This window comes from Enhydra lutris, unplaced genomic scaffold, assembly GCF_002288905.1.
Source record: "Enhydra lutris kenyoni isolate GAN:26980312 unplaced genomic scaffold, ASM228890v2 scaffoldscaffold14, whole genome shotgun sequence".
Taxonomy (NCBI): Eukaryota; Metazoa; Chordata; class Mammalia; order Carnivora; family Mustelidae; genus Enhydra; species Enhydra lutris.
In genome coordinates, this window is record NW_019154098.1 from 33,940,160 (window position 1) to 33,967,538 (window position 27,379).

General features: G+C 35.0%; 1 protein-coding gene across 2 annotated transcripts in view; it reads left to right on the plus strand.

Moving 5' to 3' along the window:
• LOC111146609 (LDL receptor related protein 12) overlaps positions 1-27,379 on the plus strand; it is a 71,982-nt gene that overhangs the window by 14,957 nt on the left and 29,646 nt on the right. Inside the window, exon 2 of one of the 2 annotated variants that reach the window (XM_022502237.1) lies at positions 18,900-18,956. The exons of the other annotated variant lie outside the window; for it this stretch is intronic. Coding sequence (XP_022357945.1) covers positions 18,900-18,956 — 57 coding nt within the window. The remainder of the gene's footprint in view (positions 1-18,899; positions 18,957-27,379) is intronic. 2 annotated transcript variants of the gene reach the window in all.

The window sequence follows — 27,379 nt, forward strand, 5'->3', positions numbered from 1 at the left end:
TCATAACAACGTTGTCTCATAACAACATATCAGCCTGGATACTATTATACTATCATTTCATAGATTAGGGACCTGAAACACAGAGTCTGTGTATTTTAGCCAAGTTCACATAATCAGTAAGTGGAAGAGCTGGGATTTGAACCCAAATAGTTTGGCTTTATAATCTGTGCTCTTAATCATTATGCTCTACTGCTTCTTTGTAGTTTTACTTAATAGACCTCCCTAAACTCAATGTTGCTTATATGCAAACTGATTAGTTTATGATACATTTGCTCTTTTAAATTCATTACTGGAGCTCATCTGCTTGCAGTGCTGATAGATGAGCCACAGATACCAGATCATTAGTGTTTTCTGAATTAATTTTGGTTTGCTATTAATTGAGATTTCTAAATGGCAAGATGCTGGATTATTGGATTTTATGCTCCCTACCCTCAAAGTTTGCTATGAGCCTATTAAATAACTTAAACAAATAAGTTAATAAACAAATAATTTTCCACATAAAATGTTCATTTTCTTCCTTCCTCAGTAGATGGACAAAAGAGAACTTATAGAAATGATAATTGGACAACTAATAAAATTAGAAACAAAAATTAATTTTAATTTTACAAAGAAATCCCAAATAAATATCACATACTAATTTAGTAAATAAGTGAAAATCAACTTCTGTTATGTTCAGTAAAGACAGAAAAATCAACATGTAGTTAGGGTGCAATGAAAAGAGCATTCATACCTGACTGGTAGAAATGGTAGTCCTTGGCTGACGATTTTATTGGTATCACTTGACATAGATTTTGGGCATTTTTCCACATCACTTTTCCTCATAAACTGTTCCCATAATGTTGAACCCAAGATTGTCTGCAGTTTTGTTCACACTTATCTATACTGTAATAGTCATGCTTTTATAATATTTATCTTAATTTTTTATTGTTTTCCTTGTGGTTAAGTCATAAAAATAGAATTACTGGGTCAAAGGTTGGAGTATTTTCAAAGCTGTTCAAAAATAAAAATAATACCCAATTTAACTGAGTGCTTATCATATGCTAGTCATGGCTTTAAATGCTATATGTATATATTATATGCTATACATATTAATGACTACATGTATTTTATTTTTCTGTGTGAATTATGTTTCAAAGTGAGCAAATAACATTTGTTGAGAAAATTTTTGCAGAATTTCAGATAATGAATGTATAAAGAATATTTAGGCTATAATCATTAGTATCTATTGACAAAACTATGAAACTATTAGATAGGCAGTTAAATGGGAACCCTACGATGGAGGAATCAGGTTGCCCTATCTGTCCGTATTGATTGATCTCAGTCTCGTGAGAAGTAGGGCCAGCAGATAGTGTGCGCCTCCTAATGTGATACCGATAAAGGATACATACAGCAGAAGCTCTGAAGTACTCCAGCCCAAAATGCTGACCCTGTGTCAAATCAGCCGCCTACAGCAGGGGTGGGAACCGTGGCCTTGGAGCTAAACCCAGCCTGCTGCCTGTTTTTTGTTTTGTCTTGTTTTGTTTCCTCATAATGTTCAAATGCAACCAGTCTGGTGCATTTAAGTATTGTCTGTGGCAGCTTTCATGCTACGGTGTCAGAGTTGAGTAGTTGCAGCAGACACTGTGTGACGCACAAAGCCCAAAATATTTACTATCTGGCCCTTTTACAGAAAAAGTTTGCCAGTCCTTGCGCTAGATGAGCAAAGTTAAGTGACACCAAAAGGAAGTGTCACTGCAGAAAGCAGCCTCTTAAAAGACAAGTGATCTAGTTTCTGAAACCAGTCTGCTATGGAAAGTAAGGGAGTATCACTCTAGATTAAGAGAGGCATAAACACACCCAATGAAACATTGAGACTTTGGTTGGATCCTGCTTCAACTGTAAAAAGACATTTGTGAGTCAATCAGGAAACTCTGATTATGGCCTGGCTAGATTAAATGATACAAGAGTTATTAATTTTGTTAAAGGAAAGTATTGAAGTTGGGTGAGAGAGTATCTGTCTGTATCTTTAGAGATGCGTATTGAAGATGCACATAGAGGTGAAATGATACGTGGCATGTATTTTAACATACTCCACACAAACATACAAAAGGAAATGAGTAGCAAACGTAGAAAAGTCAAACTCAAGATTCTGATATCAAGGCTCATATACTTTGCACTGTATCATCATGACATTGTATTCTAGCTCTGGTAGAATTTAGTATATTTCCTTCTCTGTTGCTTTTAACCATTACTGACCTATCGTTTTAGAATTCCCTCATCTCTTGGAATCCATGTCAGTGTATGCACATCCTTAGCCTTCCCCTGTTCCACTGTATTTAAGCATCATTAACAGAGGAGCATCTATCAAGGATGAATCTACATCTTCTGGCCTTAGTGGGAGAAGAGCCTGGTATTCCATACATCATTCTGCTCCTCAGTAGCTATGAGATTTTAGTCCTGTCACTTAAATGCTGAGTCTCAACTTCCTGGGCCATAAAAGGGGAGTATCAATTATTCCTGGGATTGTTTTAAAATTAAGATGTATATTAGGAAAGTGCTTTGTACATGGTGAAATTATTACCCAAAATATGACCCATTTATATTTTGGAAAATACAGTGGGGAAGTTAAATGCATGGTCTTTACAATAGGACAGAACTTGGTTTGCGTACAATTTCATAACCGTATCACCTTAAGTGAGTTATTTATTCTTTCTAAAAGTCAGTTTCTTAATTTGTAAACTAGGGGTAATACCTCAAATATTTGTTCTGATGATTAAGTAAATCAAAATTTGTGGAAGTACATAGTATAGCACTAATACATACTAGGTAGATAAATATTTTTTCTCTTTGTTCACTTGGAGAAACATACCAACATATCAGAGATAGGTATGTGTATGCTGCATAATATTTTATGGTTATGTGAAAAGGATAATCCTCAACTTCGTGCATGATACTTCTATAGGGAAATGCCACATTGACAGAATACACAGCAAGGCACTATATTAAGATTCTGTGAAAGAATGTTATGAGATGAGCTTTTGTAAAGTAAAGAACCAGCCATTTGCTCAAAGAGAAAAGAATTCTTTAAACATATTCATTAGATTGATGAGCTATAAGCTATTAAGAACCCAGGAGTCACTGATGATCAGAAATCTAAAAGCATCAAAGCCTTTGGTTTGGTGTCTCCCCTGACACCACCCCCCCAGCAAGTTACTACAGCTATAAAGCAGAGTAGAATCTCTTGCAGTCTGTAGACTGAAGCTGCTCATGAGCTTTGAACAGTCGTTTACCAAATATTTTACATATTGAAGGACAGTGGTAAGGAATAGCTCTCTCTAAAGCCCATAATCCAAGTGAACAATCGGATCTGAAATCTTGCTTCCCCCTTAATAGCTGTCTTCCTATTTATATTCCTCCATCTTCTTGCCTGTTAGCTCTGGAGCAAACTATAAGGTGAAGCCAGATTATTAATTATACGAGGGTGTTTCATGCTTAATTTCAAAACCTGATAATTTTGATTCATTAAACCAACAAACATTTACTGAGATCTGGAAGATAGCTGTTGGGGAATAAGAAGGCAGGGTGAAAGTGAAAATGAGAAAAAGAGGGGAGAAGAAAGAGAGGAAGATTTTCTTTGCTATAAAGACACTCTGAATTTGATGTGGAAGATGCCCAGTTAATAACCCAAAACAAGATGATAAGGACTGTGGTGGTAATATGCTCATAACTCAGTGCTGACACGATATACTGTGGGGACATCAGGAATGACTCTTAACTCACTCCGCAATTGATAGAGATCTGTTTCCCAAGCCCAGCTGAAGGAGTTAGGCGAGGAACTGGTGATGGCGCAGTGGACTGTTTCAGGGAGAGAGAACATCATGTTCAGAAATACCACAGTTTCAGAGACTGTACTTTGGCAGTGTGTCAAAACCAGAATATGTATGTATGAGGTAAACGTAGACAAGGAGTAGTAAAAGTTAAGGGTCAAGAGATAGAAAAGAGCCAGATTCCAGTAGGCCCTGGAGGCTCTTACTACATATAAGGAGTTGAGCCAGTTACAGTTTTATAAGCTGAAGATTAATATCAGATATGCCTTTATAAAAGGTCTCTAGTAGCACTGTGAAGAATGGATCAGTGAACTATGAGACCAAAAGTAGGAAGCTTGCAAGCTAAGTCATTTATTCATACATTTAGCAAATACACTTGACCCTTGAACAATGAAGAGGTTAGGGATGCCGACCCCTCCCACACACACAGCCAAAAATCCATGTATAGGGGCGCCTGGGTGGCTCAGTGGGTTAAAGCCTCTGCCTTCGGCTCAGGACATGATCCCAGGGTTCTGGGATCGAGCCCCGTATCGGGCTCTCTGCTCAGCAGGGAGTCTGCCTCTCTCTCTCTCTCTCTGCCTGCTTGTGATCTCTGCCTACTTGTGATCTCTGTCTGTCAATAAATAAATAAATAAATAAATAAAAAGCTTTAAAAAAAATCCATGTATAACTTTTGACTCCCCCGATATATTAACCACTAATAGCCTATTGTTGACTGGAAGCCTTGCTGATAACATAGTTGATTAACATATTTTGTACATCATATGTATCATATACTGTATTCTCACAATCAAGTAAGCTATAGAAAAGAAAATGTTACTTAGAAAATCATAAGAGAAAATACAGATACAGTACTATACTGTATTTGCCCCCCCCCACCAATCCATGTGTAGATGCACCTGTGCAGTTCAAGGTTTTTGAACTTCAACCAGTATTGTCCAAGAGTCAGTTGTACTTATCAAATGTCTGCTGCGGACTAGTCACTCCTTTGTGTTTCTGTCATTGTGGAGCTTATTATTTAATTCAATAAAACAGGAAAGAAATATCAGTAACATGAAGGAAGGATATAGCAAGATAGGGAAGAATCAAACTTAATATATAATTCATGAGCAGAAGAAGGGGATGGCGAAGAAGAAATCAGAAATGACTTCCAGGTTTTTATGTGGACAACTGAGAGATGCTGGCATCATTCACCAAGGTAGAGAGTATATGCAGAGGAGCAGACTGAGAGTTGATAAAAGGAATTCAGTTTCGGACATGAGTCTGAAATACCTAGGTAATATTAAGGTAATACTTAATTCCTGTTCAATAGGAAGTTAAAAGACAATTTTTAATATGGAAATAATAATAGCAGCTCCTTTATAGGGTGATTTTGAAGATTAAATGTACTGAAGCATGGAAATGGCTTAGACTATCATCTGGCAAATAGTACTCCTCCTATTAGTTGTTGCTGTCGTTATTTCAGGAGTATGGGCTTTGAGCTAGACAGATCTGCCTAAATCCTGCCAATGCCACCTCGAGCAATCTCTTAACCTTTTTAATTCTGTTTCTCTGCATGTGAAATGGGGATAGTATCTATTTTACAAGGATGCTGTAAGAATTAGTAATAGTGTATGAAAAACACCAACCACTGTGACTGGCATAAGGTGAATGTTGGGGAGGGGATGAGTATCAGGATAAAAATTTGCAGCTCAAGAGAAGATTCTGATTAGGAGTAGAAATTGAGATTTATCAGCATGGAGAACTTAAACCTTTAAACATATATGCTAAAAAGAAGCAGTTTCTAGAAAGAGAGAAGATAATATGCCAAAAAAGACCTCTGAATGGTTGGCAGGGGAGATGACTTACTGAGAGTACTGGTTGAGTAAGTTGTTTGGAGAATAAAGAATAATGATGGACTCGTTTAGTTTTTGAGGGAATTGAAGGTAGAGATGGATAAGGCTTTATTAAAAGGTTTTGCTCCTTGATGAGTTGAAACCATGAATTTTTAGTGACATTGTCGTTCCTCATAGTTATGTGATTTTTTCCAGCTATCAGAAAACTGGATTCAGAGTTTGTATTCCTGAGGATGAAGTATTTGATAGGTGGGTCATTGGTAATCTTTGCTTGAGTTTCAGAAATGTGCTGGAGTAAAAGCTAGATTGAGGAAGGGCTTGAGCAGATGATAGGTAGGGAAGCTCCATTAGTGAGTGTAAATTCTTTCAAAAGGTTTGGCTGAGAAAGGAAAGACTAAGAAAAGAAATGGAGAGGTGCACTAACAAGAAAAAGGTTTTCTTTTATGAATGAGGAAGACCTGAATACATATGTTATCAAGAGAAGACAAAGGAACCAGAAGAGAGGAAAGATCTGAAGGGAAGGGAAAGAGGGGGACTAATGAATGACTCCAGGACCCAGAGTGATTTTAGACACTGTCCTCAACTCCTACTGTGGAGCCTCTGATAAACTTGAGAATTTTCTTCCCACTCAATGAAAAACTATTCATAATGTCATGTTCTCTGGTCATTGATATTACCAGAAGTAGAAGCGAAATACTCACTGTCTCATCTTGCATAAATAATAAAGGTAAAAAAAAAACAGCAGTATGGATATTTGATACCAAAAAAAAAAAAGAAAAGAAAAGAAAACATGGAGTTGATGTCAAGAAAAACTTAAATTTATAAAAGATACTATGATTTTAACAATTTAGTAATTTCTTTTAAGCTTTGTCAAAAGTATACTTTAAAAACGTAAATGGTTACTGATTTTTAAATTCTGCTTTCTTTATATTTTCCTATAGCCTGACACATTAAAAATCATTTATGTTTATTGTTATTATCTGAAAACACTGTTTCTATTTGTTTGCTTTGGTCTGTTGGTAAATAACATAGTGTTATCCATGAAGTTAGCAAAAATAGGAAAGCTGCAGTCATACATTACGCTTCTCATTATTGAGTCTCATGTATAAGAACGTTTTTGAAAGTGACCTATTGCTATAGGGGAGGGTAATGTATATACTTTAGTATTTATATTAAATGATAGTTCTTGTACCATTTTGTCAATAATATTAAAAAAGGCATCACCTTTATAATTTCTTAACTGTAACATTATAAAGAAAAACTTGGAACTAAGTAGCTATGTAGTTTTATGTTGTGTTAATTTTTGTCAGAAGGTAGTATTCCAGTCCTTAATATTCAGTCTACATGAATTAACTTGCAAAAGTAATATATACTGTAATGAGTCAAACAAAGAAATGTGTCAGCAACAAAAGCTTATCATTTCTGTCCTCCTTTCTGTCTTGGAGTTGGGGTTAAGTAGGTAGGGTAACAGTGGTAGCAGTTTATTTTGTATCCTTCCATTCATATTTCTTTTTTTTTTTTTTTAAGATTTTTATTTATTTATTTGACAGACAGAGATCACAAGTAGGCAGAGAGGCAGGCAGAGAAAGAGAGAGAAAGAAACAGGCTCCCTGCTGAGCACAGAGCCCCATGCAGGGCTCCATCCCAGGACCCTGGGATCATGACCTGAGCCGAAGGCAGAGGCTTTAACCCACTGAGCCACCCAGGTGCCCCCTTCCATTCTTTTTTCTATACTGTAACTTGGATTCACAAAATACACCAGAGGTCACAAATTCAAATTCTAACCAAGACCAAGAAAGTAATACAAATGAACTAAGAGGGTGGGTTATCAGTGTCAGAATGACAATAGAAAGTCATGGGCACTTGGTCACCTAAGAAAAAATATGTCCTTATTCTAAAAGAGATCAGCTCAGTAGGTTTGCGTGCACAAATACATTTAGACAGATATTCAAGGGAAGCCAAGATATTTATTGTTTTTAAGTGAAAACTCAATTTTTAATGTTGGAATTAAGAAGATCTTGATTTGAGTGTATCCCTCCCACTTAACTAGCTGAAGAATCTTGCACATTTTACTTAATCTGAGTCAGTTTCCTCATCCATAACGTGGGGGATAACAGTATCTATTCTTAGGAAGAAGATTAAAATAATACTTCATGAGTTCAGTACAGTGGATAATGCCTTGTAAATGTTGACTGTCTGTGAGCAGTAGTTCTCTGACTTTAGGAGTGTGGAAAGGGAATTGACTGCGCAGGGTCCCAGGGAGCTTATTTGGGGATGAAATATGTGTCTTGATTGTAGTGGCGGTTGCAGAACTGTGTGCATTTGTTAGAACTCATCAAACCGTATACTTGGAATTAATGAACTTTTTGCATGTAAATTAAACCTCAACAAAGCCAATTTTTAAAAAAAGATAACTGCCTTTCCCTTCTCTCTGTACTTCAGTTATGTCAACTATTAAAAACAGAGTTGACATCGGAGTTTTCCAGCATGTTTTTCTCCTGTATCCCTTTGCAACCCCGGTCACAGATTCCCATATTGCAGAAGATTTTGCCCGTTGAGAAACAAGAAAGAAAGAACTTCCTTTATTTGTCAGTTTCACTTTTCTGTTGTACTAAGCTTACCATGTACTGGGTTATCTGTTTGGGTACTATGCCTGGTACCTTAAGTAAAACGGCCACTAGTCACTTTTCAGGAATGTTATAATGTAATCAACAAGCTAATTACCTACTGTTGAGTAATAAGCTATGATATCTAATAAACACAAAAAATTAGAAGCAAAAACAATATATTGGTGTTTCCTTAAATGAGAATAAATACTAGTAGCATCCAGTGTGTGTGCATGTGTGTATACACACACATCCCAACTTATTCTGTGAGGCCAGTATTACCCAAATACAAGAGAAAGAAAACTACTACTTTCCCTTATTATATAAATGCAGAAGTCCTCTACCAAATACTAGCAAACCAAATCCAGCAATATGTAAATAGGATTATAAACTATGACCAGATGGGATCCTTCCCAGGAATGTGAGGTTCAACACAGGAAAGTCAGCCAGTGTGATACAGCATATTGATAGAATAAATGACAAAATCACAGAGAAATCTCAGTAGACACAAGGAAGACATTTGACAATAGCCAACACCATTTCATAATAAAAATGCGGAAGAAACTAGGAATAGAAGGACGCTTCCTCAGCCTAATAAAGGGCATCTATGAAAAATCCACAGCTAACATCATACTTAATGGTGAAAGACTGAAAGCTCTCTATGATCAGGAGCAAGACAAGGATGTCCACTCTCACTTCTTTAATCAGCATCGTATTAGAGGTTCTAGGCAGGCAGTTAGGCAAGGAAAAAAGTCATCTTAATTGGAAGTGAGGAATTAAAACTATCTTAGCTTATGGATTTGACATACTTGTACATTAAAAAAAAGTTCCAGGGAATTCACAAAAAGTTTATCAGAGCTAATAAACAAGTTCAGCAAGGTTGCAAGATATAAGAAAAATATGTATTACTATATACTAACAATGAAGAGCTGAAAAATCTAGTTAAGAAATTAGTTCCATTAACAATAGAATGAGAAGCTCCTGGCTGGCTCAGTTGGTAGAGCATGCAACTCTTGATCTCAGGATTTGAGTTCGAGCGCCACATTAGGTGTAGAGATTATTTAAAAATCTTTTAAAAGTAGCATGAAAAATAATAAAATATTTAATAGACTTAACAGTGCAAATCTTAAACTCTGAAAGTGCAAAATATTGTGGCTAGAAATTAAAGATGTCCTAAAAATGGAAAGACATCCCCATATGTATGTATTTGACATAATATTTGTTGAGAATTGGTATTAATACTCCCTAAGTTGATCTGTAGATTTAACACAGTCCCTATCAAAATCTCAGTTCTCTTTGAAGGAATTGACAAGCTGATCCTTAAATTCATATAGAAATTCAACAAATCAGAATAACAAAAACCATCTTAATGAAGAACAAATTTGGAGGAATCATGTTTCCTGACTTCAAAACGTATTACAGTTTCCAGAGGAAGACAGCATGACACTGGTATAGGAATAGACAGATCCATGAAATAGAATTGAGTGTCCAGATATAAAAGCTTACATCTGTAGTCATTTGATTTTTGGCAAGAGTGCCCGAATAATTCAGTAGAGAAAGAGTAATCTTTTCATCAAGTTGTAATGAGACAACTGGTTAAGCCATATGCAAAAAAGTGGAATTTGACCCCTTCCTCAACCGCATACAATACTTAACTCCAAATGGACTAAAGGCAAAATATAAGTGCTAAAACTATAAAATTCTTAGAAGAAAACATAGGAGTAAATCTTTGTGACCTTGGATTAGGAAATGGATGCTTAGCCATGACAGCAAAACACAAGTAATAAAATTAAAAGTGGGTGAATTGGACTGGTTCAAATTAAAAAAAAAAACAACACTGTGCTTCAAAGGATGCGATCAAAAAAGGGAAAAGTCAAACTACGAAATGGAAGAAAATATTTGCAAATCATATATCTGATAAATTAATATCCACAATATGTAAAGAATTCTTACAACTCAACAAAAACAAAAGACAAATCCAGTCAACTGTGAAATAGACATTTCTCCAAAGAATATACAAAGCCAGCAAACACACGAAAAGAACTTCAAAATCATTACTCTAAATTAAGGAAATGCAAATCAAAACCACAGTGATACCATGTCATACCCATAAGGATACCTAAGATAAAAAGGGACTCTAAGAAGTGTTGGTGAAGTTGTAAAGATATTGGAACTCTTACACATTGCTGATGGGAGTGTACAGCCATTTGGAAAACAATTTCGCATTTCCTCATAAAGGTAGATGTGGTGTTACTAAAAGACCAGGCACTTCCACTCTGTATATACTCAAGAACTGAAAACTTATGTCCACACAAAAACTTGTACAGAAATATTTATAGCTGCATTATTTACAAAAAATGGAAACAACCCAAATGTTTGTCAGCTGATAAGTAGATAAGCAATATGTAGTTTATCCCTACAATGACCATAAAATGGTCATCCCTATTTGACCATAAAATGGAGTGCAGTAGTGATTAATGGAACAAAATGAATGAACCATAAAAACATTAAGCTGAGTGAAAGAAGCCAGACTCGTAAGATCACATATTGTATGATTCTGTTTATATTAAATGTCCAGAATAAGCAAACCCATAGAGACAGAGCCAGAAACTAGTTGTTGTTAGGGGCTAGAGGAGAACAGAAAGACGAATAACTGCTAATAGGTATAAGCTGCTTTTTGGGGGTGAGGAGAACAGTCAGTCATGTATATTGGTAATGGTTGCATGGCTTTTGAACATACTAAAAACCACTTTTAAAATCTGAATTTTGTGGTGTATGAAGTATATCAATCTCTTATAAGAAGTATAGGTGTATAATTTCTTCTGCTTTTTCCCCTGAGTTCTGAATCCCTTCAAATTTTCTTATTGACTCTTGTGAACCATAGGAGTCACAGGTAGGAACCTTTGAACTTATATAGTCTTTATGGTTCCTTTGTAGTATATTTTGTGAGTTCCTACATCAGTGGGCTATTTTAGAATAAAGAAAATTTTTTCCATTTGTATGAACAGTGTCACTGAGGTTCTCAACAGTAGGATTCATATCTATCTTGCATGTTCTTTAAGGGATTGATTCATTCACTGAATATTAAGAACTTGGGTTTGTTTGGCGTTTGTACTTTGACTAATAGTTCATTGTTATTATACCCTTATTTAAAGACCTTTCAAACATAAAACCTTATTAACATAATACTACAGGAATTCTAAACATACAGAAACATTGAACTCACAAATGTCTGTTAAGACTGGTTTGAAAATTTAAAAGTATATTTTTCTAAAAAGTAATGCTATAAATGATTATTACTCATATTTTAAGGGGTGGGTAGGTTCAGGCCAGTTCATAAAAGATTATTAAATCCATAAAGAATGGCTGCAATTAAAATGATTAAAACAATACTTTCAAAATACAATTAATTAAAGAAAGCAGGTCTCAGTCTTCCAGGAGTTTCTTGATCTTTTTTTCCATGAAACATCGCATTATAGGTATTTGTTAGGCACTACAGAGCCTCTCTTGAGAAGAATGTACTGAATTTTTCATATACTTTGAAGGTATCTTGGTCGAGTAAACATTTGGGGAAAGTGTGTGTATTAGTCTGCTTGGGCTGCCTTAATGAGAAACCCCAGACCGAGTTTGGGGGGGGAGGGTAAAACAACACCAATTTATTTTCTGACAGTTCTGGAGGCTTACAGTCTAAGATCAAGGTGCCATCAGTGTTGGTTTCTGATGAGGTTTTTCTTCCTGGTTTTTGGTGCCTTTTTCATTGTGTCCTCACATGACCTCTTTCCTGCACAGATGGAGAAAGAGATTCTTTATATCTCTTAAGGAAATCAGTCTTATTAGATTAGGCTTCCCACTTTATGACTTCTTTTAACCATAATTATCAGCCCACATTGGGGTTGGGGTTAATATATGAATTTTGGGTGACACAATTCAGTTTTAAAACAGTGTGCAAGTCTTTACCTTACTTTAACCAGACCAAAAGAAGTAACTATGTTCAGTGTTCTAATTGGGGAAAAAAAAAAAAAAAAAAAGGTGTCTGGCTGGCTCAGTTGGTAAAACATGCAACTCTTGATCTTTTGGGGGTCATGAATTTGTGCCCCACGTTAACAGTAGAGTTTACTTTAAAAAAAAAAAAAAAAGAAAGAGATGAGATTAGGCACTATCAGAGCTTAATACCTAAAGATTTAAAAGCAATTTAGAAAAATATTACAATGGGGCTGCCTGGGTGGCTTAGTGGGTTAAGCCTCTGCCTTCAGCTCAGGTCATGTTCTCAGGGTCCTGGGATCGAGTCCCACATCAGGCTCTCTGCTAGGCAGGGAGCCTGCTTCCTCCTCTCTCTCTCTCTCTGTCAAATAAATAAAATCTTTTAAAAAAAATAATACTATGACTTCACAACACGAAAATCTGGAAAGAAAGATAGTCTAGGGAGGTTATTAAGATCTCAAAAATAATTTCTGGTTATTAAAATTCTAAACAATCCCAAAAGGATTGAATGGTGAAGAAATTAAGTGGTTGCTCAATGACTTCAGACTAAGGAAGAACATATTCCTAAGATAGAAAGGATATTTAACCAACAATAGATTATAAATATTACTAATGTAGAGAAAACTCAGGATTGAGCAAAAATGCCAAGAAAAATAAAGTGGTCTTTGAAACACTTATTTGTAGGATAAAGAATTAGCAGAAGGGCATATAGAGATATTGCTTGGGCAGATACTAATACTGGCAACTTTCACGTCTCCTCTATCAGCATAGGAAGCTCTTCAGACCAAAAGGATGAGTAGCCATTTTTGAAAAGCTTCTTGAAGGACACAGCTGCAAAGATTATAGGAGTTCATTCAGGCATTCTAAACAACTTTAAGAGTTCTGATTTGGATACTAAAATATTCCCAAGGAATGAGAAAAGGAAAGAAAGGTCAGAAGAGTGGAAACAGAAAATGCAGTTTTGATTTTCCAAACCAGGGTGGGAGAAGAATGAGAATTCCATAAGTCAGCAACTACTCGTGCCCTGGGGAAGATTATAAATAGAGAATACAATAAAGGAGAATACACAAGAACATATAGGAGAGGAAATAAATCTTTAAGTTATATGGATTTGGTAAGAACAAGGTTAGAGAAACTATTTCCTTTTCTGATTGATAATCAAACTAGTAGAAATGTTGGAGACAAATGCTTGTTATCTTCTACGGGGGTCAACAAGTTTTCTTATACCCTTTACGCAATTTAGAAAAATTTGGTCTGGATACTAGAACAATGAATTTAGGCTCTCCTGAAATGTAGCAGTGTTCAGAAAATCTCCAGGAGAAAGCTAGTGCAATAATAGGGCTCATCTTAATTTGTTTCCCTTTTCTCAGAAATCATAGTCTTGTACTGCCTGTTGTTCAGTGTCTGAATTTTTTTCCACATTTTTTTTCAACTTTTTAAGTTGTTCATAGCAGAGTTACTGATCCATTACCAATTACTCTGTCATGAACAACAGCAGGATTTCTGTGTCAGGGTTTTTAAATATCATATTTTATTGCTACTAAAAGGGGTCTCTATCTTCTGACTCTTGTTTGTATTTACAAAGGCTTTGACTTCTGTATGCTATATTTTATATCCTGCTACTTTACTAATTTTATATTGCTTAAATTATTTTTCTGTTGACTGTTTTCAGTTTTCCAAATAGATATACAATTATATCATCTACAGAGAGATGTGGTTTTACCTCCTTTTTTTCTAATTCTTATGTTTATAATTGGTCTATTTGCATTAGCTAATAGTAGTAACTGCAGTGGATACCCCTGTTTTCCGTTCCTATTTTTAGTAGAAAAGTCTCTAGGGCTTCCCACCTGAATAAGAAGCTTGCTAATTTTACTTTGTATGTTTGTTTTTATTTCATATATTTTTCATTATTTTCTCAATAGATTGTCAACTCTTTGGGACAAGGACTATGCCTATTACTTACATACTGACTTACCATTTGTTTATTTGAGCAGATATGGACTAAGTATCTCCTAATATGTGTTATGTTCTGTGCTAGTCACTCATCAGCAAAACAAAACAAACCCAAGTTGTGTCCCATCACCACATCACACAACCCCCCAACCCTGCTGCCAGCATTAAGATGTGGTGGGAAATACAGACATTACACAGATAACACAAGTGTGGTAAATTTTCAAAATACTATAGGAGCCTATAACAGAAAGATCTAACCTAGTACAGGGAGATCAGGAGATACCTCTCTAAATAAATAGTATTAAAGCAAAGTCTAAAGACAAGAAAGACAGCTGACACTTTTGTAAGAGAAATCCAGTGTTTCTGGAAAGAAGAAATAGAGTAGAAAAGTGGATCACAAGAGATGAAGCCTTTGAAGTAGTTAGGAAGAGCTAATAGTGTGGAGAGTCTGGTAAGCCCTATTAGGGTTTGGGACTTTTCCCTTCAGTATAGTAGCAAAATAGGAATGATGTTTGCTTTTGTGTGTAGCTATGTATTTATGTTTGATAACTGTTCTCATGACACATAGAAAATGAGATTGCAGGATGCTGAGTACATAAGTTACTTGTAAATGATGCTCATTAACTTTTAAACCAATGACTTTCCCACTTATAAACTGTAATCGCTGTGGCAGTGGGCTTTAATTCTGAGAGCTAAGTACTACTTCTTTTGTAAACAAGAAATATATTCATTCTGAATTCTCTTTAAAAAGTAAGGAACACAAACTTCTTATTGTCTGTGGATTTGAATTTTCAGTTCGTCCAATTACTAGCTTTTTGAAAAAAATCACTAAATTGCCAGAAGTTTCTGTTTTCTTATCTCTAAAATGAACTCTTGTTACAAGGATGAGCTGAGGGAGGGGTTGTAAAGCATTTAGGATTGGGGGGACACATATTTATCAAATCTTAGCTGTATTTATTATTTAAGAACTTCCGATCTGAAAAAGAATAAACACACAGATGTTACCAAGTAATAGGGATGCAGACCATGAACTTAGGCATTCTCTTAATGATGACATCTGATTATTCAGGTGAGTAAACCATGTCTTAGGAGAAGTAGTTTAATTAAGGTTCGTGACTGAATAAATAGTAGAGCTGGGGATGATTCCAGGGAGTCTGGTCCCAGAGCTCAGACTCACTCGTGCTAAATACCCGCTTTTCTAAAACAGTATCTCTTTTGGAAGATTCTTTCTCTCTCATTAGATTGCAGCCAAAAACTGAAAACCATCTTGCATTTTGGAAAGAAAAAATGATTAAATGGGGGAGCTTGATCATCTTTGTAATTTGGTTAGTGGGACTAAAAAATTTTAAGTCATAATACATTATTTCCTGATTTAGGTGATCATAAAACTTTTTCTTACTTGATCACTGTTTCTTTAGGAGTTCTAATTAATTTGCTGATCCATTAATGAGCTACTAATGTTATAAAGGAGTAATGTTTTATCAGACTGTGTGTTTTTCCAGTGCATGTTACTCTAAAGGGGACTCCTGCAAGAATATCTAGCGTGACTGCATTTGAACCCTGTAGTTTTAATAAGGAGATGGTATGTCTACATCCTCATATGTGTGGGGTTTTCTTCGGTTGGGAGCCGAAGGAAGGGCATTTGGGAGAATGTAAGTTGATTTGGGAGCAGTTTTCTTATAATATCGAAATAATTGTGTTACATAACTGTCATCTTTGTAAAAATACTTTTAAGAGTGGTAGTATACATAAAGTAACTCACTTCATGTGATACTTATTATAAGAAATGGGGTAGTTTGTTTGATGTTAACAGAAATTATCATTGATTTTTTTAACTTCTAAATAGGGTTTTTTTTTTTTAAGGTAGAATACATGTATGGGAAACTACCAGTATCATGTTTTATGTTTTTAGGTATTTATCAGTTTTTAAAATATTTAATAATACATTTATGAAATTGTAATATTTGATATTATTTCACACTATATCAGACTAATGTTTATTTAGAATGGTGGGGGGGAAGAATGGTGGGAAATGAACTATCTTTTCTCCAACTATTTTTTTGGTAATATTAATAAAATTTATGAAGCAGTCCACACCTGTTGTAACAAACTCAGTCAATGCTGAAGTGCAGAAACCAGGTCTTCCTCTCTAATTCCTGTTCCAGAGGTTTTCTTCCACAATTTGTATATACCCTTAGACTCTTTATATATATATAGAGAGAGTATATCTATATCTATATCTATATCTATATCTATATATAGATATATATATCATGTGCTTATAGAAACATATGCATTTAACTATGCATACATCATTTTAAAGTTAAAATTAGATCATAGTTCTAATCAGATCATATTTTAATGTTACTCTGAAACATATAACTTAATGTGCAAATCCTTCCAAGTTAATATATATAGAATTAATTCAGTTTATTGAATATTTTACTAAAGGCTATATTAGCTTATTCATTTGCATGCTGATGGAGATTTAGATTAAATTCTGTTTTTTTTCTATTTTAGAGAATTTTACTAAGCACTACAAAATAGATAGTCTCCATTTTAGAGGTGAAACTAAGACACAGAGAGGTTAGGAAACTTGACCTGAGTTGCATAGCAAGTAAGTGGTAGAGCTGGTATTAGAATCCTGGCGATCCAGTCCACGTTTCAGTCTTAAATACTACATTATGTTATTCTTTTCCTTCTGCCTATCTTTAGTCTATCTGCTGAATTTAAAAAAAAAATCAATGTATGAAATGTATTTAATATTAAAACTTTCCTGAGGATAATTTAGTATGCTGCCTTAGGGATGTTGGGAAGAACCTTAGGGTCACAGACTATACAGCTGTAATTTATGGTTATAATATAGGAGTGGAAGATTCAAGCCAGTGTTATTCAAATGTTAATTGTGCATACAAATCTCTGGGAGTAGGGGAAGCGTCTTTTTAAAATGTACATTCTGATTCAGTAATCCGAGACTGCATTTGTAATAAGTTCCTTATGATGCTGGTACTGCTGATCTGCTTGTTGAGTAGCAACACTTTGGGCAGTTTATACCGCCCTTTGGCAAATCTTGTTAGTTGTTTTATTGAATCAGTTTTTATGTCATTTTATTTATGCTACCAATTTTTATAAGTTGTATGTGTTGAAGAAATAGGTGGGAGTTTCTAGTTTCAGTTCTACGTCTGTATAGCTTTAACATTGCTGGGAAAATTAATCATGGCTTCTGTAGTATTAATGCACAATACTTAAATAACAACAATCAGATTCATTTATGTACTAAATACAGCTTACACACCTATGTCACCATTTCCACTGTATCGTTTATGATGGAGGGATACACATTTTCATTATGAAAGCTATTGCTATGGTTGAATTAAAAGGCTGTTTGATGGCTATTTTTGTTTTGGTAATAGCATATTTTACACAGTTACAAAAGTGAATACCTTTTCAGTGCTTTGTCACGCACTCTATCAATTGGCGTGATTTGACGTCATCATCGTGACCTCCCTCATTTATTCATTCATCAGCTCTTTGAGCACCTGCTCTGTTCTAGCTGCTGTGCGTGCAAGGGTGAGCCAAATAAACACAGTCTGCCTTCCTAGGGCCTAGTGCATTGGGGGGGGGGGTGCTGTACAATAATCGAGCAATCGTGGAAGTGTGATGGTTGTAAAAGACAAGTTGTTACCTGCTATGCTTGCTGCTGTCTCTACTCTTTCAACCCTCAAAGAGAATTCTGCCATAGCTCTCTAAGCTTCTCCCACCCAGCTTCCTCCCCTGCCCCACTGCAAGAATTCTTTCTCTGCCAGCTGGATTCCTGAGCTGTTGTAGTGCCAAACCTACCTAATAACTGGAGGGAGACTTTACAAGATGAAGGGACACCATTCACATTAATTGGAGTAAATATCCTCGGCACTTTCGATGGGAGTTTGAGGTGACCCTTAGTAACTTATTTCAGTTATTTTCATGTTTCCAAGTGCCCAACTTTGTAGGAAGAGGTATAGGAAATTGGCAGATATGAAAATAGAGTATAATTCTGTCCCTACTCTTAAGACTATTCGAGTTGTTGAGAAGAAGTTGAAAGATATAGAAGACAGTGCAAGACTTTATTATTTGTTTTAAGTACCAACAGGTAGAATCCTTAAGCAGTAGCCACATTGTGGACTGACTGAACAAGCTGTTAGTGGAATGCTGTTTTTAAGAAGTATGTGATTCTTGGGGCCCTGGGTGGCTCAGTTGGTTAAGCATCTGACTATTGATTTCGGCTCAGGGCATGATTTCAGGGTCGTGAGATCAAGCCCCACCTCAGGCCCTATTCTAAGCGAGGAGCCTGCTTGAGATTCCCACTCCCTCTCTCTCTGCTCCACCCCCTTCTCACACGCACTCCCTCCCTCTAAAAACAAAAAAATACGAGATTCTCTCTTTTCTAATAGTAGTTCCGAGTTTTCTTCTGAAACAATTTTTTTCTGATAGTAATTACATCTGTATATTTGATCTTCATATATATTACACTGCATGGTTGTGATTTCCAAAATGTTTTGTTATCCCTGATACTACTATAATTTGGGGCTTCGTTGTATTGTTTTGAAGGTTATTGTAAGAGAATTTGCTTTCTGAGTATTACAAAGCAGTTCTGTGTAGTTTTTCTTTTAAAGGTAGAATCTGAAAAACTTTTATAAATTTTATCTTGGAAATTAGTTTATTATTATGTTTAATTTTAGGAAATGGTGCTCTTGCAGAACATTCTGAAAATGTGCATATTTCAGGAGTGTCAACTGGTAAGTCATTTTTTGGTAATGTTTAAATTTCATGCATGACTTATATGGTAAATATTGAAAGCCACCTGGTATCTTACAAAGTGATATTTGGCTATAAAAATTATTACCGCTTTTTGCAGCATGTAATAAGGAATGAAGTAACTGGAACATGGAGAAATTCTCATAAGATAAAATTGATACTTGCATGCCCGTGGATTGATTATACTCTTCCAAATAGACGGCATAATTATTTTTTCATACAAACATTGAACCCAAAAAAAAAAAAAAAATTAACTCAAGTTGAATTAGTATTTTCTTTCCTTATGAAGTTATATGAAATGAAATTTATGAAAATGTAATTTTGAATGCTATTTCTAGTATTAGACCTTAGAAGTTAAACATTTTGCTTGATTTTTATATTTGAGTACTACTATATATAAAATTGTTGTTCTGGAGTACACAATTTATATGTTATTAAAAAAAAAACAACCAAACAACATATTCGTATCCATGAACTTCAGAAACCTGAATTTTTTCCACTCATTTTTTCTACTCATCTAAACCTTTATAACTTAATAATTATGTAAAAGCCTGTAACTATTATAATTTTCCTTCTTAACATGCCTTTCACAGCTTTGTTTCCATTTGTGCTCTATCAACCCTAATTACTTAAAAGATAAAAATCTTTTATTTTTGCATATACTGAAATAGAGTTTCTTACCATTATGTTATTATTTACCTTTAATCTTGATAAGTTTTATGTAGGTAAAAAAAATTACACTTTGTGTATTTATCAAACTACTGATTGATTTTTTTCATGCCATCTTGTACTTTGGTTGTTTTTTCCTCACATGAAGCAAAACAGAGTTTCCTCTTTTTGTTTTATGCCTGATTTTATATTCACAAAGTGAATAGACTTAACAAAACTTCTAAGAGATAGTTTGCACAGCCGAACATATTGACAAGTGTGATTTTCTGAAAATGGAAGCAAGTGCCTTTGTGTAGCCCACCTAGACCCTTTCACAGTTTGTCTCTTCTAGTTGTGTGATTTTACACGTTGTGTGATTTTACACGTCAAGCAAAAATAAGCTTTATTTGAAAGATAACCTTAATTTTCTCCCTTTTCTATTTTGAATAGCTAATGAAAATTAGGATTATCTTTCCAAGTTGTCACTATGAAATAAGAAGATTGTGTGCAAACATTTTAACTTATACAATCAAATGATATTGTCTAATTCAGTGATTTTTAAAAATGTTGGTCTAAGGACCCCTTTTAAGCTTTTAAAATACTGAGGACCATGTTAATCTACTTGGGTTTCCATAACAAAATACATTAGGCTGAGTGGCATACATAATGGATATATTTATTTTCTCATAGTTCAAGAGGCCAGAAGTTCAAGACCAAGGTGTTAGCAGGGCTAGTTTCTGGTGAGATCTCTCTTCCTAGGTTGCAAATGGACAGTGTCTTGCCGTGTCCTTACATGGCCTTCCATCTGTGTGCAGAGAGATTCCTGGTGTCTGTTGCTCCTATAAGGACCCCAAGTCCTATAGGATTTGATCCTACCCTTAGGACCTCATTTAACTTCATTTTCCTCCTGAAAGGCTCTATTTCCCAATACAATGACATTGGGCTTCAACAAATGAGTTTGAAAGAGGGCCCAATTCAGTCCATAACAAGGACTTCAAAGGATTTTTTTATGTAGGTTATAGCTACTGATATTTACTGTATTTGAAATTAAAAATGAGAAATTGTTTTAAAATGCATTATTTGGAAATAACGGTAATGAATCTATTGCATGTTTACATCAATAAAATAATGTTATAAAAATGAATTTTCCAAAACAAAAACATCAATAAGAAGAATGGCATTGTTTTATAATTTTGCAGTCTCAAAGAATGGCTTAAAAGAATATAGCTGGATTCTCACATCTGTTTCTGCATTCAGTCGTTTGTAATATGTTATTCTGTTTGACATATATGAAAACAATTTAGTCTCACACTGATGTGTAATTGAAAAAAGGAGGAGTATTTTAATAGCCTTTGCAGATAATTGTGAGTGTTCTTCTTTGCTACCATACCAAAATTCAATAATTTGTACTTCAAAGTTAATTTTGAGTAGAATCTGAAACCATTTTAGTGAACTTTTTGTTCTCTGTTACATAAAATCCCAGTTGGCCTTTCTTGCCCTTGGGATGAATATTTTTTCTTACCATCCATCATTTTTTTTTAATGCCTTAATAATTTACAAAATATTGGTGTTCTGAGTTATGCAGATTTATATGGAGCATGAGAGTTATGGCAATTTGGACAGATAACAGTATTCGGAATATTCGGAATTTTGCTTCAACTCATCAAGATTAGATTCTACTTCTTAATTTTTCTTTTTTTTTTTTTTAAAGATGAGTTTTTTTTTTTTAATTTTTTTAAGACTTTATTTATTTATTTGACAGATAGAGAGCACAGTAGGCAGAGAGGCAGGCAGAGAGAGAGAGGAGGAAGCAGGCTCCCTGCCGAGCAGAGAGCCCGATGCGGGGCTCGATCCCAGAACCCTGAGATCATGACCTAGAGCTGAAGGCAGAGGCTTAACCCACTGAGCCACCCAGGTGCCCCTCTACTTCTTAATTTTTATGTTTGCTTGAAATTAGACTAAAAACTACTAAGCTTTGATGTTTGTTGAATGTCAGAATTACCATTATATAGATTCCTGTTTGAAAAAAAATTAGTTTAAAAATTTAGCACTTAGAATATGTAGAGTGCGTTTTTCATATATTAATCCTGTTTATTTTATTTTTTAAAAAGGTTTTATTTATTTATTCATTCATTCATTCATTTATCAGAGGGAGAGAGAGTGAGAGTGCCCACAAGCAGGCAGAGCAGCAGGCAGAGGCAGAGAGAGAAGCAGGCTCCCCGCTGAGCAAGTAGCCTCATGTGGGACTTGATCCCAGGACCCTGGGATCATGACCTGAGCTGAAGGCAGCGTCTTAACTGACTGAGCCACCGAGGTGTCCCTGTTTATTTTCTTTAATGTTGATTTTTCTACTTCTGCATTTCAGACATATATTTAGAAATGTGCATTCATTTGATAGGGTTGCCATAATAAAGCTCCATAAACCAGGTGACTTAATAAAAGTTTGTTTTCTCACAAGTCTGGAGGCTAAAATCTGAGGTCAGTGTGTTGATAGAGCTGATTTCTTCTGAGATCTCTCCTTGGCTTGCAGGTGTCAGTCTTCTCCCTGTATCTTCACAGGTCTTTGTTGTGTGTCTCTGTGTGCTAATCTCTTCTTATAAGGACACCAGTCCTATTGGATCAGTCAGTATGGTCCACCCGTATGACCTCATTTTAATTTAATTACCTCTTTTATGACTCTGACCCCAAATCCAGTCACATCCTGAGGTACAAAAGGTTAGGACTTTAACATAGGAGTTTTGGGAGTGAACAATTCAGCACATAACAAAATGTATATTGTAATTAAATGTTTATGCATCAATAAAATGCTTAACTTCACAGGTCAGTGAAACCTTATTATGGCTTATTGTTTATCCTGAAAGTTATTCTTATAAAATCTTTCTTCTCTGGAAGGAGAATAATATGAAATCCAATTATTATGGGTAATATGGAAGGGCAAGAATAATATGAAACCCATTAAAAAATAAGTTGAGTGGTGCCTGGGTGGCTCAGTGGGTTAAAGCCTCTCCTTCGGCTCAGGTCATGATCCCAGGGTCCTGGGATCGAGCCCCGCATCGGGCTCTCTGCTCAGCGGGGAGCCTGCTTCCTTCTCTCTCTCTGCCTGCCTTTCTGCCTACTTGTGACCTCTGTCTGTCAAATAAATAAATAAAATCATTTATAAAAAAATAATAATAATAAGTTGATACAGTCTCAAAATGTGCTTTCAGATATACAGACTCATTGTGGTTTTGCTGTCGTATGCAGCTGTAGAACATGGAATGCTTGGCACGGTCTAAGCTGTCTGATTTCTGTGCATCCCCACGTGAAATGAGAGTGCCTTGGGGGCTGGTCTAAATGAACTAGCCTTTGGAAGAATCTCTAAATGTAGGACTTGGTTTCTCTTGAGACCAGCAAGCAGCAGAAGTGGCTTTTACTCCTCACCTGTTCTCTTTACCTCTGCTACTCTCTCTGACGGTGCTCAGTGCTCTTGTCCTGTCATTCTGTGCATTTTGGAAATTGTACTGACAATTTTAGAAATAATTCTAACTTGTCTACAGTTAGTGTTTCCCAGTACTTTATTGTCCACATCAGGCCACTTTCAAAGTGAAAGGCTACACTACTTGTAATTATTCTGGCACTACAGACAGAACCAGGACTGTCCCGGACAGTGCAGGATATAGAGACACCCTGTCTGTAATGAATTAAATTCACTTAGCGTGTGTTGAGCACCTCATGTGGACCTTATGCCAAGAAGGGTGGGAGTGAGCAACAAGTAAAATGTTCTTGTCTCAAGGAACTTATTTAATGGAGAAAATAAACATGTGCAAACCGTACCTCTAATGTTGTCTTCAAGTGGTAAATCCTATGATGAATAATAAGCATATTAAGTAAGGTGATGAATTTATAAAAGGCCTATTTACAGTATCTCGTAAGTAGTAAATGACAGTATTCATTTTTCTTATTTTATCATGAATAACACCAAGTACTGAGTTTTATTTATGCATATGAATTTTGAGAATTCATGTGAACTATGAGAATTATTTCTGATTGATAATATATTTTTGGTTATTATGCTTGGGATAATTTATTTCTCTTTCTAATCTGTTCATTTTTGTCTTCCTCCTCCTCAAATCTCTGCTGAGAGAGTTAAGTGTTAATCCTTTTGCTGGTTCTTACACCACAGAGTTTGGCATAAGAAAACGTAAAGTATCAAAGAGTATATATTGGATGATTTTAAATGGGGGAAAATTATTGGATACAATTTTATTTCCTCTATGTTTTTTATTTAGAACTTCCCATTGTCTAGAATTTTATATATATGATATATGAAAAAGGAGAAAAGACAAATGGTATTTTTGTAAATCTAATAGTATGTGAAAATTGTGAAATTACATCCTAGAAACTGCCAAGTAATTTAATTGTATATGTTGAGAGAGTAGGAAGGCAATTTTAACATTCTTTTTAAAAAATGTCTAGGTCAGGGGCACCTGGGTGGCTCAGTGGGTTAAAGCCTCTGCCTTCAGCTCGGGTCATGATCTCAGGGTCCTGGGATCGAGCCCCGCATCGGGCTCTCTGCTCCGCAGGGAGCCTGCTTCCCCCCTCTCTATCCCTGCCTCTCTGCCTACTTGTGATCTCTGTCTGTCAAATAAATAAATAAATAAAACCTTTAAAAAAAAAAATGTCTAGGTCAAATGTCTCATGTTCTTTAAATGTCTAAACTTTTCAAACACCTAAGTTACAGCTCATCTGCTGCATAGAATGAGACATTTTTTAGGTTAGATTGATTTATAACAAGACCTTTGCATAAATTAAATCTATTTGACTTTTTAAATTTATCTACTTCAAGGTGAATTTTACTCTATCATCTGTGATATTTATTTAAATCAATAATTTAGAAATAATTTGATTATGCCCTCCCTATTAATTAATTCCAAGTCAGGATTTTTATTCATTTCACAGATTTTATTTATTTATTATACAAGGTTCATTAAACATTTAGAAAACATGGAAAAAGAGCAAAAAAATTAAGAAAGTTACCCATTAACCCTGCATTAGTATAATTCATATTTTAATTTGTCCTTTTTCTATGTATACCTTAAAAATAATTGCATATCCATTAAAATTATAACTAATTTTGTCTTCTGCACTTTCTATTTAACATTTTACAGACTACATTTTTTTTCATAACCACTATTTTAATGCCTGTATAAAGTTTCCATTCAGTATCTATGTTGTAGTGTTCTTAAACATATCAATGTATTATTCCCAATGGGTTTTCCCTAGTCTCAGTCTTGATACAAGGGACATATTAATTTATATCTTGTCTTTTATTTCTAAGACTTTTCTCACAAAGATTTCTAGAAGTAGAAATTACTCTATCAAAGATGGTAAATAATTTAGAAACCTTTTCCTAGATAGCTTTGAAAAAGGATTGTATCAGTTTACATAGCTATCTGCAATGAGTGAGAGCACTTCCTAGGATGTGATCATGTTTTTTTATAATTTAACTTTTCTTTTAGTATGTTTCCATTGAAGTCCAACCTTTCATTTTCCCTAGACTGTTCAGAAATGTAATTGTTTACTTCTCTTTTTGATTCATGGCCTAGAGTTGTGACATTGCAAAGAATAAGAGAATGAGATTGGCTTTCTTACATATACGTTAGGCAAAACTACCTTGAAATTTAAAGGTTTTTCTCGTTGCTAATAGGAACAGATGTTGGAGCTTGCTGCTTTCTCAAATAGAAAACTTTTACATATGAGGATTAACATGTTATTCCCAATTCATCCGTGACACAGCTTCAGAATGTTCCTACCTTAAAACATCTGTACTGAGGTTAGCTTATCTTGAGACTACTTTAACATGGACTTCTTTGTCAGACAAAGCCATATTTCTGGGAGCGGAGAAAGAGAATATCAAGTTAGGAAAGTTTCTTTCTTAATCCTAGTTTATATTAACTGAATTAGCAGAGTATATAAAATAGACTTCAAGTAGTTTTTAAGTATTGTTCACCCTTTGTTTTGTCGGAATTTTTATTCTATGAAAGTCATCATCAGGGCAGCTGGGTGGCTCAGTCAGTTAAACTTCTGACTCTTGGTTTCAGCTCAGGTTGTGATCTCAGGGTCATGATCTCGGGTGCTGGGATCATGCCCCAGATGGGACTCCCTGTTCAGCTCGGAGTCTGCTTGAGATTCTCATCCTCCGCCCCTCCCTCCACTCACCCATGCACTTGCTCTGTCGTTCTCTAAAATAAATAATTAAAGAAAGTCATCAGAGCATCTGGATGACTCAGCTAGTTAAGAATCTACCTTCAGCTCAAGCCATGATCCCAGGGTCTTGGGATTGAACCCTACCTCAGGCTCCCTGCTCAGTGGAGAGCCTGCTTTTCCTCCTCCTCTGCTGCTTCCCCTGGTTGTGCACTCTCTCTCTCTCTCTCTCTCTCTCTGTCAAATAAATAAATAAATCTTTTTCGAAAAGTCGTCATCTTTGTGTTTGTGTATTTGCATTTTACAGTTTGTATTTTAGTACTCAGAGACCTAGCACACTGCTGATCCTATAAGCCTTTAAAATAAATAATTATTAGTTGTGGCTTTTTTAATTAGGATATATTATTTTCTAAATTGCAATTATTTTGCTTACAAATTAATTAGTAATATTTTACATTAGTATGGAGCACTATAGTAAAGTGGCTTTTGTTTTTAGCCACTATTTTAGGCTTAAATACTATAATGTGGTATTTTGAAGTATCCCTGGAAGATCATCCAGTTTGATAATACTTTTATTATCCTAGAATTTTCAGATCTTCTGAAAAGAAATAAAGCCTAAACTATAATTATTTGATAGCAGTTTACAATTATTTTTTAAATATAGAGAAGTTGTATGAATAAAACAGCAGGTATAAGTGGTCCTTTGTACCTTTCCTATGTGATTTTAATATTATTTTCAATTACTCAGTCAAATACTGGACCTCCTACTAAACTTACTAAAAAGAATTTCACCAGTTCTTTTGACCAGTATTATGTGGTGTGTCTTCTACCCGTGTTTTAAATGAAGAAAGGGAAGAAAGTTTATTATATTTTAGGTGATACTGAACCCATTAGGGTATTTAGGATTTCAGAATATGAAAAAATAGAACATAATGTGAAGCCAAGAAACTGTCCTTCAAATGAATAAAGTGAGTAGAGAATACAAGATGAAGCACATTTTTTAAAAAATAATACACATAGCTTAGGACACTATTAATTTTTAAAGGCATTGCCTGTATTGAGAGAGTTTATTTATGAGACGCTTAAGCTTCTGGAGTAGAGCACTCCCTGAAACTTTTAGAAAAGAAAGTAATGGTAGCATCATAATTTAATGTATTGTACTTTTATAAGTAACATTACATAGGATATAATTAAGTATTACTTAGAGTGTTTTATTATACAATAATATATTTTATATGAAGCATAGTTCTATGTTATATAATTATAGTATTTCATGTATTATCAAGTCTGTTGAACAACTGCATATTTATAGCAAGATTATTATATGGTATAATTTTATATTATTATAAGAAGCAGTAAATAAATTCAGTGTCAGAACAGTAGGTATGAGCACCCGGACCATGGGCAGAACAGGTGGTAATGTGACAGCAGCGTGTGAGGCTTAGATGGTGGAGGTGAAACTCACCCACTCAAATGCGTAGTAGGCCAGATCCAGCGAAGGTATAACACGTTGCATTCAGACATTTGACATTTTCTTTTCTACTCTGTAACTCTGAGGATAATTCTTTCTACT